At 44.9% G+C, this 15,859-nt stretch overlaps 1 protein-coding gene across 13 annotated transcripts in view; it reads right to left on the bottom strand.

The window, feature by feature from the left end:
• Positions 1-222: 222 nt before the first annotated feature.
• Positions 223-15,859, bottom strand: part of LOC147431143 (pentatricopeptide repeat-containing protein At1g08070, chloroplastic-like) — a 134,273-nt gene continuing 118,636 nt past the window's right edge. For 5 of the 13 annotated variants that reach the window (XM_086493791.1, XM_086493789.1, XM_086493790.1 and 2 more), the window contains 2 exons: positions 3,452-3,530; positions 226-3,283 (listed from right to left, as the gene is read on the bottom strand). In XM_086493791.1, coding sequence (XP_086349917.1) covers positions 1,704-3,283; positions 3,452-3,530 — 1,659 coding nt within the window. In that variant the 3' untranslated portion in view covers positions 226-1,703. Of the gene's footprint in view, positions 4,356-4,493; positions 7,354-15,859 lie in introns of those variants that run through there. The other 8 variants (XM_086493786.1, XM_086493784.1, XM_086493787.1 and 5 more) reach the window with 5 other exon arrangements.

Below are 15,859 nucleotides of genomic sequence, written 5' to 3'. Positions count from 1 at the left end.
AAGAGAAGGAACATGCCTAACATCTTTAAGCTTCCATTCATTTCCGTTAGCAGTTTTGACAGAAACTGTGCCTTTGCCGAAAATCTCACAAGCTTGACTCATAAGCATGGTCACACTCCGCGGTCCAGTGGAACTCAATAAGAAGCTTGTACAAAGGATGAGCTATCTCGGAAAAGTTTAAAATAAACTGCCGGTAATAACCAACATGGCTCATGAATCTTTAAACTCCTTTATAGTTTTTAGGTGGTGGCCATTCATCAATGGATTTAATTTTGCTCTCATTTGTGGAAATCCAATTTTTGGACACTATATGGCCATGTTTAACCCAGAATTGGAATTTGAAATGGTTTAAGGAGATGCAACACAATCTGCACTTCTCAAACAATTTTCGTAAACATGATAGATGTTCTTTCCAAGAGAAATAAACACAAAGGTCATCTAAGAAAGTTTCACAAAACTCCCTCAAATATTCTCTAAAAGCAGTGTTTATTAATCTTTGGAAGGTAACAGGAGCATTGGTTAAGCCAAAAGCCATAACACAAAATGTGAACACTCCAAATTCGGTTATAAAAGCCATTTTAGCTTGGTCTTCTAGTGCAATTGTGATTTGATTGTATCCAGAGTACCCATCTAAAAAGCTATAAGCTTCCTTTCCTACAACTCTTTTGAGCACATGTTCTGAATATGGCAAGGGGTAATGATCCCTCCTAGTGGCGTCATTGACCTTCTTGAGATCCATGCACACTTTGAGTTTCCCATTATTTTTCGGCACAGTCACTATTGGAGACACCCATTCTGAGTGCTCAATAGGATTGCTTTGAGAACTGACATGAGTAGCTCTTATCTGTTAAAAGGGTGTGGCCAACCCAGCATTGCAAATCTCTGTCAAACTAGCCAGTGTTTCAACACCGTGAATTTGTTCATGTGACAAGCAGGTGTTTCCGGGGGTGGAGACCAGACATCTCTCTCTTTCACAGTGACTTGCAAGAAGCGGTGTACATGCAGCATGCACATGGTGTACGTGCAGCCACATGGACATGAGAATTTGAGTCAGCCCAAATATGTATGTAAGCTGGAAATCTCCATCTAGAGGTCAGGACTACTTCGAAGGATGTCGAGCTAACAGAGGCCGAGTCCAGTTGAAAGGAAAACTGAACAGATTCTCTTTAATCAACCTCCCTCTTGCTTCAAAAAACATGGTCCACTTATGCATATGGTAGAAGTTCCTGACAGAGAACTTGTCCCAAGAAAAAATAGTTTGCTTAAATGAATCAATACGCCATCTAAGTTTTCTTCATCAGTCTCAAAGCATCCATGTTCCTTGATGAGCATCCTTCTAGGGGTGTAATGCTACTCCCAATGAGTCTGGCAGTAACACAGAAATGGAATGGTAAATTGCCAGTCTTGGAAGAGTCGCACATTCAATTAGTTGGTGGTAAAATCATTTTCTCTTCATTATAAAAGCATCTTGGACCCTGACAAGCAGCAACGTCACAAGAAACTCCATTTTGGGGCCTATCAGATTAGAAACTCCGTTGTGTTTCCTTCATGCCGTTTCTTAATGGCTTTATGAAGGCCACATATAAAATATAGCTGTAAGACGCCGTGTCTAATCCGTTCCATTGCAAAGAGCAAGCCGTTGTCTTAGATGACCTTGTGGATCTTGTCTCCAGTTCCCGTTCCATGTGATTATGATCTGCACACTACAAACTCAATGGATGGATAGACCCAAAGACTGCCTGTGGCAAATAGCCTTCCTCTCTCAGAAGTGCAGTCAAGCTTTTCAACTTCGCACTTACACCATCAATCTGCTCACTGGTCTTGTTGTCACCAACAACAAAGCTGTACTTTTCATCTTCAATCTCTAAACATGCCATGCCGGGCTTTTTCCACGCATTCGCATTGTGGCGGATGCCTTCTAACAGATCTGAATACTCCTTCACACCCTCAGAATCATATATGTCCAACATGTTCACAAAACTAAGAGCGCTTCTGCTGTCAAAGGATACAATTCCGTTAAAGTATGGCCCTGCTAATTCAGTGTTTTTGTAGGTCTTGCAGTGATTCAGTAGAGAAGCAAGTGCTATAAAATCTGGACACAGAGGCATGGTGTTCACAATATCTTCTGCCTCATCAAAAAAGCCAGCACGCCCAAGGAGATCGAGTGTGCACATGTAGTGCTCATACCTTGGCAAAATATAATATGTGTTTGTCATTGAGGTAAGGTGAAACAGGGCCTCATGGACTAAGCCCAAATGATTGCACAATGATAGAATGCTCACAAAGGTAACATCATTTGGAGGAACGCTCTGGCCATGCATCACTTTCAAGCAATTTAAAGCAGCTTCAAAGTCAGAATGCTTTGTACAACCAGCAATCAAAGCGTTCCATGTAACAACGTTTTTCTCTGTTGATCTTTCTAAAACTTTGCATGCATCCTGCAAAGCTCCACAGTTTGCGTACATGTCGACTAAAGAGTTGCTTAGAGGTAAGTCTGTTTCGAGCTCCATCTCCATGATTTGGGCGTGGATCAGCATGCCCTGATCTACAGCAGCTATGTTTGCACACAAGCTCAACAAGGCTATAAAAGTTACTTCATTCGGATCCACGCCATCATCTTGCATGCCATTGAAGAGATTAAGGGCTTCTGCATTTCTTTCGATCCCGACATGTCCTGCAATCATGGCACTCCATGTTACTACGTTACCCTTTGAAAATCTGTTAAAAACGTTGGATGCATCAGAAAAGCTATTGCATTTTGTATACATGTCTATTAATGTGCTTGCCACAAACACATTGAACAGCAGACCACTCTCAATAATCCGGGTGTGTATCAGCTTGCCCAAATCTAAAATGGCAAGATCTGAGCATGCTTTCAAAACACTAGCATACAGCACTTGATTTGGTTCAAAGCCCTCTAACTGCATTTTTTCAAAAGCATCAATGGCCTCTATACCCAGATCATTTTGCGCATAACATGCAATTAATGCACTCCATATTATCAAGTTTGGTTTGTCTGACTTGGCAAACACATCCCTACCATCTTCCACACTTCCCCACTTAGCATACATGTTGATAAGAGAACTTGAGACATACAAATTCATTTCAAGCCCGCTCTGAATGATAATGCCATGAAGAAGCATCCCTATTTCTGAATGAATGACGCTCGAACAGCATGCCTTCACCGCAGTCGAAAAGGTGATCTCATTTGGTTCCACACAAGTATGCTGCATATCCTGGAAAACCCCAAGAGCATTGGAAACATGTCCATGTTGCACAAAACCTGCAATCATAGCATTCCAAGTCACCACGTCACATGTTAAATGACTACAGAACATTCTGTAAGCATCATCCAGACGTGCACATTTAGCATACATATCGATAAGAGTGTTATGTACGGTGACATTGGAGTTGAGCCCACAAGCAAGAACCTGAGAATGAATTATTTTACCCTGGCTCAAAGCAGCAGCATCAGAACATGTTTTCACCACAGTGATGAAGGTCACATGAGTTGGGAATATGCCCTCGGTCTGCATTTGTAAGAAAAACTGGAGGGACTCATCTGTATGTTGATGGTGATTACAGCCTTTTATTACAGCATTCCAAGCAACCACAGTCCTTTCTTGCAGGCTATTAAAGATGTTTATGACCTCTTCTACATTCGCATACTTTGTATAGACATCCAGTAGGGTAACGGGGATGTAAATCCCACTGTATAGCCCGCACTCAATCAGCTGGGCATGAATCAATAAGAGATGTACTAGACTATGACAAGCCTTGAGCACTGCAACAAAAATGTGGGCATCTAGGCTAAACCCAAAATTGTTCAGCTGGTTGTAAAATGAAAGAGCCTGTTCATTATTCCCAAGCTTTGTATGCGCTGATATGATTGCATTCCAAGCAAAGACATCCGGCTCTTGCACTTTCTCAAAAACTTGATTTGCCTCCGCAAGATTTCCACACACAGAAAACAGACGGATCATGTGACTAGCCAAGAAGGGATTCGACTCATAACCACACTCCACAATGAGAGAATGCACCTTTCTACCTACGTAAAGGCTCTTGTCGTTGACACAGAGTTGAATAAGGTTGTATAACGAGGCCACTGACACATGCAAGTCTGGCTGTGCTACTTGCTTCACACTTTGAAACGCCTCATGTAGACTCGGTGTCTTAAACATTTGCCAGTGTGTTTCCGACAAAGTTGGGTCTTACACCAACACTGACTACTCACAATTGAAGTCAAATTTATGGAAATATGAATCGAGCGAAAACAGATCAAAATACATTAACAGCCCAAAATCAGAGCTACAGAACCAAGGAACGAATTTATGCTGCTCTGAAGCTGATATAACCTGCACATCATTTGAAGGGAAAAGTCACCTGTTAATCCAATGAACAAAGACCAGCCATAGGTGCACTGAACAAAAGCATAACTAAAAAATACACTAAAATCAGGGACAAAATTGAGAAGGTTTCTGCGTTCTTCATACTCTTAGAAGTAGAGACTCGTAATCAAGACTCGGTACACCATAGGTGACTCCTCGACAGGTAAAGATGCAGTTTTTTTAAAATGTGTGCAACCCCAAATGCCTGACAGACGGCATATTCTCTTCTTTTAGAGAGGCCACTACAAAAATACATCTCAAAAAGCCCACACAAATGTACTTTGAAGCAGCTTGCTTTACAGCAACAAGATATAAAAAGGCAGCACAAAAGAATCGAAGGCCTTGAATGGCAAATGGCAGCGAGAGAAGGAATTTCAAGGCATGAGTAACAGAATAGGGCATCCCGATGTTAAGGGTACAAATGTGAACAAGGTGGCCAATCAGAACGGCCTGCTGATGAGAAGTATGTGGAGAAAGCTATAGTAAGTTTAAAGTATGCCCGGCAGTTGAATGAGAAAACAAAGAAACATTGGATGTAGAAACGTGAATTAAATGATTCCCTGCCAAGAAAGTTACCCACATTCACTAACTTAAAAAAATACCCACCACCTACAGGCCTTGTGAAGACCCTCCAATTCCAAAAACAAAGACCAAAATTGGAAAAAGGGAAGAAAGGAGAATGAAAGAGAGGCAAAGCCTTGACAAGGCTGATAAGTCAAGCTCCAAAACAAGATGAACGGTGACAAGCATGGACGTTGAGAGGCCTCCTAAGTAGGCCTGGTGCACTAATAACTGCTCGTTTCCTCGTGTTCTTTGGTCTTACCCTTATCCTCAGATATCCTTCATAAGAATGAGGTCGAGACGAGGTCTCCTCAAAGACATTTTTTACTTTCTTTTTTTGAAGTGTCTATATGGCAAAATGTCCAGAGTGGAATGTAATCAATGGATGTATCTATTTGGTCCTATAGGTCAACAGGCCTCAGCGGACGTTAATCTCTCTCCTTTTTTCGTAATGTGTAGTCATATTGATTACCAAAACGAAATGTGCGTGGTCAAATGACCAATCAAACTACTATGTAGAAAGGCTAGCAGTCTAATAATGGACATAACTATGAAAAGCCCATAACCAAGATGGCAAAGCAGTCAGGCTAGATGTCACAAATTAGTGATGTGGTAGCACATTAAAGGGATTAGAGTTTAATAATCCTAACCCTACCAACTTGGAAAGTTGTGGCCGAGGGGCCTAAGCCCTTACAAAAAAGAAGCTGACGCAAATTGCTAACGTGGCAGTCCATATGGACTAAGCCGCAAAATGTGGAAACCCTATTGACATGGCACCTGTTCGAATAGGCCGGAAATTGCGGAGTTTAAAGTTTGCACCAGCTTTTGGGGGCAAGGGCTTTTCATAGCAGATTCTTTTAGGCCAAGGGCCCTTAAATATGTAATCGGGCTCTCTCTCTAGAGTCTACATTCCGGTTGTAGTGGAAGAAGAGCAGAGGCCCAGCCATTGTACCTTTGCAAAGTACTATAGAAAGAAGTACCGAAACGGGCGCCAGACTTTGGGCCACTACATCTAGGACCGGAACTCCGCCATTATGTCGACTCTCCTCTATTTCAAGTTTTGTTGTTGCAGTTTCTCACATGTGTTGATTTAGATCTCTCTTTTGGAGTCCAAGCCTGTTACAGTGGTATCAGAGCCCAGGCGATTCTTTTCTTATGGAGGATACGATCTTTTCCCTGCAGTACACATGGGTTCTATCAGTGAACTTGACAGACAAGAAAGTGTTCCACCAACTACACAACTATAGGGAGATGAAGAGCTGAAACCGGCCGGTGGGGTGGTAGGCGTTGGCTTTCACCCGAAATTCTTTACTTTAGACACACACGCAAAGCACTTTGCAAAAAGAACCTATGACGAGAATTAACACTTGAATACACACACGGCTCGAAAGCTAGAATGCCCCGAGCAGAAGCCGACAATCTGTAGGCCCCAAAATTGGTGCCCCTTTCGGTAATTCTTTATACTTTGAGAAGGTAAATTACAAAGTAGAGTCCTGGGAATCCTTTACTTGTATCCCGCTAGATACTACCTGATTTGGCCAAATTTCGGCAACATAACAGCCCCAAAACTTGCGTGAAACCAATTCCCCTGTTGGATCTCACTTGCACTGGCATAAACCCTCTGATTCCTGCCCAAAAACAGTAAATTCAGCTCGCTGTATTTACTGGTTTTTGCCCTGTTTTCAGTCCCAAACAGTCCCCTAGATGTCCTTTGCCAGTGGGGCAGGATTCCCAAGAGTTCTGGCGTCCGTATGGCTGAAAAGCAATCAATTTTCTACGCATACACAGCGCTGAATTTGCACCTGTACGGTGAGGTTATGACCCTCACCGGTGCCTGTTTTGGAGTAGCAGCTAGCTACCCCTGTTCCTGCTCAAGGAGACTCTTGCCTCAACACCAAAGCATGAACCCACACAGCTGTACATCAGTCAAATGAAGAGCCCTCTTGTGGGGCATCACATAACTGTACGTAAACCCTCTGATTCCTGCCCAAAAACTGTAAATTCAGCTTGCTGTATTTATTGGTTTTTGCCCTGTTTTCAGCCCCAAACAGTCCCCTAGATGTCCTTTGCCAATGGGGCACGATTCCCAAGAGTTCTGGCGTCCGTATGGCTGAAAAACAATCAATTTTCTGCGCATACAGAGCACTGAATTTGCACCTGTGCGGTGAGGTTATGACTCTCACTGGTGCCTGTTTTGGAGTAGCAGCTAGCTACCCTTGTTTCTGCTCAAGGAGGCTCTTGCCTCAACACCAAAGCATGAACCCACACAGCTGTACATCAGTCAAATGAAGAGCCCTCTTGTGGGGCATCACATAACTGCACGTAGGGGAGAGAGAGAGAGAGAGAGCAGTGTGTAGCGCGCATGGCATCACTCCTAGCACCACACTGTACATAAGAGGGAAAGAAAGCACTCCATAGCTCTTAACCTGTGACAGGTTCTCAATGAAGCATCCCCCCAGCATAAATCGAGCGCCCCCTCTTCTGCGCTTGACCTGTAATGCATCTGTGAACAAATAGATGCAAAAAGGGGAAGATTTCCATGGATGCCAAAACCTGCGTATCGCTGAAAACGCAGCAAAATAGCCCTGTAAACACGCATCTGATGCCTTCCAATGCTGAAAATGAGCTCCTTGGTCCTAGGTAAAGTCATGGGAAGCTCAAAAATGGAGAGAAATGGCTGAAAATCATAGTTATCAGCCTCCAAAACTACTCCAAAAAGTCAGTTACGAGTTTTGTTCTCCGAGACTTGGTAAATTGACCAAAAAGTGCCACTTGGCACTCATGCATGCAATTTCCCCGCATTGGACTTCTTGCTTAAAAATCTCTCAATTGGTGCATCAGTTAGCAAAGTAATAAAACTTGTTCCCCTTGTCATTCTGAAGCTAATGACGCGAATAGATTTCGTGGCCCAAAATAGCAGTTCCCTAATTTTTAGGAGATGCTTCTGTTGGGTTCCCACTGGTCTTCTGACCATCTATCCTCATTGGGACCGCATCCAAAAGTGCAATGTGGCCCAACTGTCGGATAATTTCTATTGGTGATTCCACCTTGACTTTATGCCTTTACTGAGTTCACTTCTTAGTATCCACCAATCTGCTAGGTGCGACGGGGGGGACCTACATGATCTTGCACTGAGCCTAGACATCCTCTTACTATACGAATTCAAGTGCCGACCAACTTCTCGTGTGCGGGTGAAACTACCGTTCACATTGATCATACAATGTCCGACCATTTGCAACTTCAAAAAGAGGGTCTCAAAAATTAAACAAAAATCATTGGAAAGAAACCAACAACTAAGGTTAGAAGTTGCCACGTCCTCGTGACAAGAGCACTCTAATCCCAGCAGGAGAACAGAGGGGAACAATAAAAATTCCAACGGCCAGTTTTTGACAAGAGATCTCGACAAGACGGAGTACCGACGTAAATTGCAGGTTTACACATGTGCCAGCCTGAATAATCAAGCATTCCAAGGACCCGAAATACATAAGTATATGAAGAATCACCCGCTTGGTGAGGTTCACTTACAATGGTGAGACGCCGTCCTCTCACCTCTCAAGTCGGCTATGAGGACAAAAGCAAAGGTGAGTGCAAAAAAGCAGAGATTGTACTTGCAAGAAGAGTTTGACTACGCCTATGAACAGAAAGTCACTAAGTTGATGAAGAGCACAAAGCACTCTCAAAAGAAGAGCAACTTAGAGGGATATCTCGGCTACCTAGGTGGAAATCAATAGGAGGCTAGTAAACGAGTTCGATTCAAGGATGACCCCACTTCTCCGTCTTCGCCCTCGTCTTCAGACAATTCAAAGAGTTCTTCTTTCTCAGATTCCAGTGAGGAGGAAAAGAGGCGGAGAAGCGGAGAAAGACAACGAATAGCAAGAAAAGAAAATCCAAGAAGAAATCTAGAAAGCACCGCAAGCATCTAGTAGCTCCAAGGAGGACACTTCATCCTCTTCTGACACGTCAGAAAGTGATGCCGCGCCTTCGGGACTATCTATGGAAAGAGGCAAAACCACCTTCTGCTGTAAACTCGGTATGATTACTTGGAGAAAAAGAAAAGGAAGACCAAGAGTTCACTTTTTCAAGTTTCAAGGATACCCATAGAGCCCTGGCATTCATACAACAGTTTGACATCGCTTTTTATGGGGGCATTTCTCGGAAGCCTCCAAGGTACGAAAGGCGGTGTCTTTTCTTAAAGGTAATGCACAAACATGGTGGTCGGCCCTACTTTTACACAAGGAAGCACCTAAGTCATGGCTAAAGTTCGAAAGACTCTTCACTTTGGCATGGTTAATAGAGGAGTATGAAGAGGACATCATCACAACTTGGGAATGACGAAGGAAGACACTTTGGTTCCTTATTGCCAAAGGTTTCAGGATGGAAGATTCCCTTTGTGGAGCAGATGGAGCAGTTTTGTTGTGGTCTTCCATAAGAGATCCGGCAGTACCGCTTGAAGCAAAAGTCTCATGGCATTTAGTAGCTTATGGCGGACACCAAGGATGGCTTTGCTATGCATTCCAGCTCTTTGACTTACCCCTCCGACAAACCAGAGACCACTTCCACAAGGAAAGAGTCTTCTGACGACAAAAAGAAGAAGGGCAAGAAGCAGAAGAAGAAACCCACCTACCCGAAATTGACAGTAGAGCAACGTGCAAAGAACTACAAAGAGGGCAAGTGTTACGGTTGTGGGGAACAAGGGCACATCCTTGCAAAGTGTCCAAAGAAAGAACCTAAGGAGCAAGCTGATGTCACAAACTGATGACGTGGCATGGCCTAACTTGCAGAACTTGGCCCAAGGGCCTAAACCCAAATGCAAAAACCACAAGAAGTTCCTACCAACTTGCAACACACATGGATTCAAGCGGTGAATGTCACAAGAAGGAAATTGTTCCACCGACTCGCATGAGTGAAGAAACCAACAAAGGTTCTACCAGGAGTCGGCCTCTTTCCGAGAAATTGTTGCTAAATGGACTGTTTTCTTATTTTTCTAAGTAATGTCTATTTATTCAAATTAGAATATTTGAATGTGCACACTTGAACTGTAAAAGTTAGGAATTGGAAATCTATTGGAATTGATAAAAGCCATCAAGAACGGACAACTCTGATGTGTCATATGATGGTAAGCATCGTGAAGGAGTTGTTCCGTAAGTTCGTTGAGAGAGATATCAGGAAATGGGTATTCCCGATGTGTCACATGATCAGTTTGACTTGCAAGACGAGTTAAACTATGCTTTTGAATAGAAAGTCACTAAGTTGAGCACTCCCGAAAGAAGAGCAACTCAGAGGGATATCTCGGCTACCTAGGCTAGAAATCAACAGGAGGCTAGTAAATCCAAGAAACGTGTTCAATTCAAGGATAACCCCAGTTCTTTGTCTTCAGACAATTCAAAGAGTTCTTCTTCCTCGGGTTCCAGTAAGGAGGAAAAGAGGTGGAGAAACGGAGAAAGATAACGAATAGCAAGAAAAGCAAATTCAAGAAGAAATCTAGAAAGCACCGCAAGCATTCTAGTAGCTCCGAGGAGGGCACTTCATCCTCTTCCAATAGTTTGGAAAGTGATCCCGCACCTTTGGGACTATCTATGGAAAGAAGCAGAACCACCTTTTGCTACCAACTCAATATGATTACCTAGAGAAAAAGAAAAAGAAGACCAAGGAGTTCAAGGATGGAGGTCAAACCATATGGTTTAACACTATTTCAAGTTCAAGGATACCCATCGAGCCCTAGCATTCATACAACAGTTTGAAGTCGCTTTTTATGGGGGGCATTTCTCGGAAGCCTCCAAGGTACGAAAGGCGGCATCTTTTCTTAAAGGTAATGCACAAACATGGTGGTCGACCCTACTTTTACACAAGAAAGCACCTAAGTCGTGGCTAAAGTTCGAAACTCTTCACTTTGGCCTGGTTAATAGAGGAGTATGAAGAGGACGTCATCACAGCTTGGGGATGACGAAGGAAGACAGTTTGGTTACTTATTGCAAGAGGTTTTAGGATACATTTTTCCAGTAGCTTCTTTTTGGAAGATTCCCTTTGTGAAACAGATAGAGCGGTCTTGTTGTGGTCTTCAACGGCGGTATTGCTTGAAGAAAAAGTCTCATGGAATTTAGAAGCTTATGGCGCACACCAAGGATGGCTTTGCGATGCATTCCGGTTCTTTGACTTATCCCTTGGACAAACTTGAGACCACTTCCACAAGGAAAGAGTCTTCCAACGACAAAAAGAAAAAGTGTTAGGTCCTATGACATCAGGATGGGCGCCAGATCCATGTATGCAAAGTACCATCTACAAGCATGCACAATGCTATGAGCATGGCACACAACTGAGTAGACTAAAGCACATGCCAAAGGACAATCTCCCTCTCGAGGTTTCTCTGCTAAAGAATCTTTAAAAAGATATAATCCCATTGATAAATTCCTTTCATCAGTGAGTGCTAACGGAGGGACTGCCATGTCCTTGGAGTGGCAGCTCCTATTACGTCCCCAGACATCAGAATGGGCACCTGACCCATGTATGCAAAGTACCTTCTACAACCATTCATAACACTATGAGCATGGCACACAACTGAGTAGACTAAAGCACGTGCCAAAGGACAATCCCCCTCTCGAGGTTTCTAGGGGTTAGTAGGTAGGGACGAGGGGAAGAGAGGGGGTGGGTAAGGACGAGTGAGGATAGGTAGGGTCTAGGGGGAGCTGGGTAGAGTCTAGGGAGAGTGGGTAGGGTCTAGGGGGAGGTAGGTAGGGTCTAGGGAGGGGTAGATAGGGTCTAGGGGGAGGGGTAGGTAGGGTCTAGGGGGAGGTGGGTAGGGTCTAGGGGGAGGGGTAGGTAGGGTCTAGCGGAAGGTGGATAGGGTCTAGGGGGAGTTGGATAGGGTCTAGGGAGGGGTAGGTAGGGTCTAGGGGGAGGTGGGTAGGGTCTAGGGGGAGGTGGATAGGGTCTAGGGAGGGTAGGTAGGGACGAGGGGAAGAGAGGGTGGTGAGGGTTTGTGAGGGAGAGGGAGAGAAAAAGAGAGAGAAATGAAATGAAATGATATATTAACGTCTTCAAAAGGCCAAAATGACCTATGAGACCATCAGATACAAAGTGGTGAATCTAATACAATGTCTGAAGTACAAGTACAAAAAGTACTGAAAGTAAAAATGAAAACTGAAATGAAGTGTGAAATGTGAAATGTGAAAATGTAGAATAGGCCCTCAATGACAATCTGGGTGTCGTGCTAGAATGCCTCTGATCCTCTGATGGAGTCTCCGTCGATGTAGTGTGCTCCTTTGTCTCGGTCGTGGTCGTCTCGATCTCCCGAGCTCAATCGCCCTGTCAATGAGGGTGCCTCTGGTATGAATGCGGGTACAACCCTGTGCTGGTGGTTGGTCTCTTGGCTCCCTCGATCCAAAGAAATCTGTAATCTGTCTCTGCGACTGTCGTACTCCATGTCTCCCCAACAGACTGTCTCTATGTCGGTGTAGCTCAAGTAGATATAAGCCAAGGCATCTCTGGTCCTGATACCTCATGACTCTATCTAGGGGTCCAAAACCCTCCCTGAATAAGCAATGGAAGCGCCCTCGTATCTCATAATACACAGAGAGAGGGGGTGGGTAGGGCCAAGGGGGGTAAATAGGAGAAAAAGTCCGGGTGAAGCTAAGTAGAAGATGCACAAAAGGATGGAGAGGATGTGGAGCAAGTTGAAGGGGACCTGTGTCCCGTAGTGAAGGTGACCGCTTGTAAAATCATCAGTGTTTGACTTTTCCCTTTCTTCAGAAGGGGTTAATTTGATCTTCGTTGACAACAAATTGGATTGTCTGCTCTGCATACGGTTCAGCAGAGCGGGGCGGGTATCAGAAACACTGCAGTTTGCTCTCTTTATTGGATCTCTAGCTAGTACCGCCAAAGATTGCATTGTAGGTGAAGAATTTGTTGCGTCGTCACGGAGTAGAGAGACATGCTGAGTTGGGTCATCTATGTCACAAAGGGATGGGACTGAAGTTGAGGTGTGTGTGAACTCCTGTAGATCCTCCACACGTGTTGTTGGCTCAGGTGGCTCAGTGGGCGTAGGTAGTGTAGGAACTGTGAAAGAGGGTGTATCCTCAGGGAAACATTGAATAGAGACCCCATAGCAGGTCATAGAAGCAGTAGCCTCCAACCACTACAAGAGGTCGTCGTTGGACTCGGGTGGTGTAGGCTGCTCCAGTTCGGGATTGAACTCTACTGACAGTGAACTATGATGAACTACTGGACCTATACCACCTTCAAGGCGAATGGGTTTCCTTGGGACACCTGGAGTATTTATCCACATAGCATCATTGCCCCAGTCATGAAGTGCTTTAGGGTGACGCAGCCATGGTCTACCGATGAAGGGAAATCCGCCCTCAACCTTGGGAAGACGAACCACAACAAAATCCAAGTTAAATGTGAAGTCTTGTACCTGCACAGGCACCTTGTCCACTATGCCCACTAGGTAGACTGCTGTCTTCTGGTCGGCCAATGTAACTGTGAAGGGAGCATGGCGGGTAGGCTGCAACCCAAAGTCAACATAGTGAACTCTGGAATCAGATTGATCCCAGAACCACCATCGACTATGACACCGGAGAATTGATGCCCAAGAATAGATACAGTGAGATGAGGAATTTTGTAATCGGTGAGAGGTGCTGCTGGATAGGAAATCATGTAAGACTCTAAGGGCTTTACGGGGAGGTGCCCGCCACTAGGCCCTGCACCCCGGTATAGAGACTGAATGACTGAGAGGGTTGCACTCCTGAGGGTTGTATCGAGCCAGAGCATATCATAAAGGGATACTTGCTGAAAGGTGTTCTTCAAGATTGCTTCCGCTGTGGGCTTAGCTTCTGCGATCTGGGCTTCCTCTGGAAATTTGACCTGTTGCAAGTCAGCCACTGCTTCCAAGAAGGCTCCATCAATGTCTGATAGCATAGAGACTGGCCTGATCTTAGCACCAATGAAGGGCTCTTCCGTTGGGTCAGGTTGTGGAAGTGGAGATGGACGAATGGACCTATTGGCAAGCTGAGACCAAGAGCTGCTCTTTGTGCCCGAGTGAGGACGCTAGCGGACTCCCCCACTTGTTGTGGCCTAACCGTATGAGTCGCAGGTGATGGCTGAGGGATGGTGTTCACTGCAATCAGATTGATCTTCGGAAATGTGAATTCTTGTTGATTCTGAGTCGGGACTGAAGATGAGGATGCCCTTTTCTTGGGGCAATCCTTACTGTAGTGCTCCTTAGACTCGGGACAATGTCGGCAAGGAGGAGACCCTTCAGATAAAGGACACTTGCTTTGGTAATGCCCATATTCTCCACATCTATAGCATAAGGTGGGCCGATTGGATGGACGAAACGGGGGACGAGGTGGTCTTTCCTCTTGTTGCATAGAGTTGGAGGCTGATGTGTAGAAGCTCAAGGGGCTGAGGCAGCATGGGTATAAAAATTTTGAGACTGAAAAGCACTTGACATACCTTGGACAGTAGGGGTATTGAGCAAAGGTGGCATGTAATTTGGATGGCCATAGGGGGAAACCATATTGGATGTTGGTGCTAGCCCTTGCTGAAGGGAAGGACCGAGACTTTGTTGTATTTGCCGCAATCCCTTGATATAGTAGCAATCCTTTTCTTCATGTCTAGACTTTTCGCGGAAGTGGCAATAAGCACGAAGAGGACAATCCTGTTGTCACGTGACACATCCCAACCCTATGTGTCCGTGGACAAGCTACACCACAGCAGGGTTCGATCAGTTCAGTCGGTTTAGATTAGCAGTGATCTAGCACTTTTGTGAGTCTATTCGTAGACCGTGCATGCCCAGTCACAAAGCATAGATGCATATCCTCCGATTGCACACAGCATGATCATCGAAATTCCCATTAGAATCCATCAGCATCATTTAGGGGAATTTTCCAGTGCATTTAGCCTATTTTCCTATTTATTGGTTATTTTCACTTATTATTTTTAAGTGACTTTCCAACAAAAGTAGGTAGGGCAATTTTGCTAAGTTAATATATAAGCAAACCCAAGTTAGCACTTTCTGGCAGAAGAGGCAGCAGGAGCTTCCCGCTCAACAGGCAACTTCTCAGCAGTACCCCCCCCCCCTCATGACCCCGACCCCCCTAGCGTTTTTGCATCAAGATCCCATCCTTGGCGATCCCTTCTACAGCAGGCCATCGCCATCCATCTTCAGTCCCTAGCGTTTGCAGATCCCCGCCATCGCCAGCAGATTCATCAAGTTTCCCTAGCGTTTTCCCAAGACAGCCCAACCAGCGTTTTTGGATTGCAGAGCCAAATCAGCCTAGCGTTTTTGGCTAGCAGCAGGACCCCTTCAGCGTTTTTGGTTTCAGCCCCTTACCGCAGCAGATACTCGCAGTTTCAGCCTTAGACACAGAAGCAGATCAGCCCCCAAGTTGGTTGCAGATGATCCCCCATTTTCAGCCATAAAAACGCAGCCAAAACAATCATTTTCAGCCACCAAAACAGTCCCGAATTCAGCGATTAGAAGATCACAGATTTCAGCCATCAAGCCGTGGTCGTCGTCGTCGTGTAGCAGGCTACAGTGTCACTTTCACAGGACACAGTTACAGTTAGTACAGTTGGTCGGGTCTGTTCACACTGGACGGACACTTTGGGCAGTGACACGTGGCAGGGATACGAATGGTGGCCTAGTGGACATGTGGCCAGGTCACACTTAGCTGGCTTACATTTATGAGCCGTTGGTGGCTCTTTATGATTGTATCTATGAGTAGTAGCCATTGGGTCATTATCATTATCTTATATAGATGGTCGGTTCATCGTCTAGGTAGTGAGTCTTACACAGAGCACTGCTTCACCATCCCTGCACATCTGAGCCTCGACACCCCACTTGTACCTGTGAGTCCTGGGTTGGAGCTGAGTGTGCTGCCATGCCAGAGTCTGTACATGGTTCTTTGAGC

This window comes from Adiantum capillus-veneris, chromosome 21 (genome assembly GCF_014529385.1).
Source record: "Adiantum capillus-veneris isolate H3 chromosome 21, ASM1452938v2, whole genome shotgun sequence".
Classification (NCBI taxonomy): Eukaryota; Viridiplantae; Streptophyta; class Polypodiopsida; order Polypodiales; family Pteridaceae; genus Adiantum; species Adiantum capillus-veneris.
Note: the sequence above shows the minus strand (reverse complement) of the source record. Positions and strands in the feature narration are given on the sequence as shown.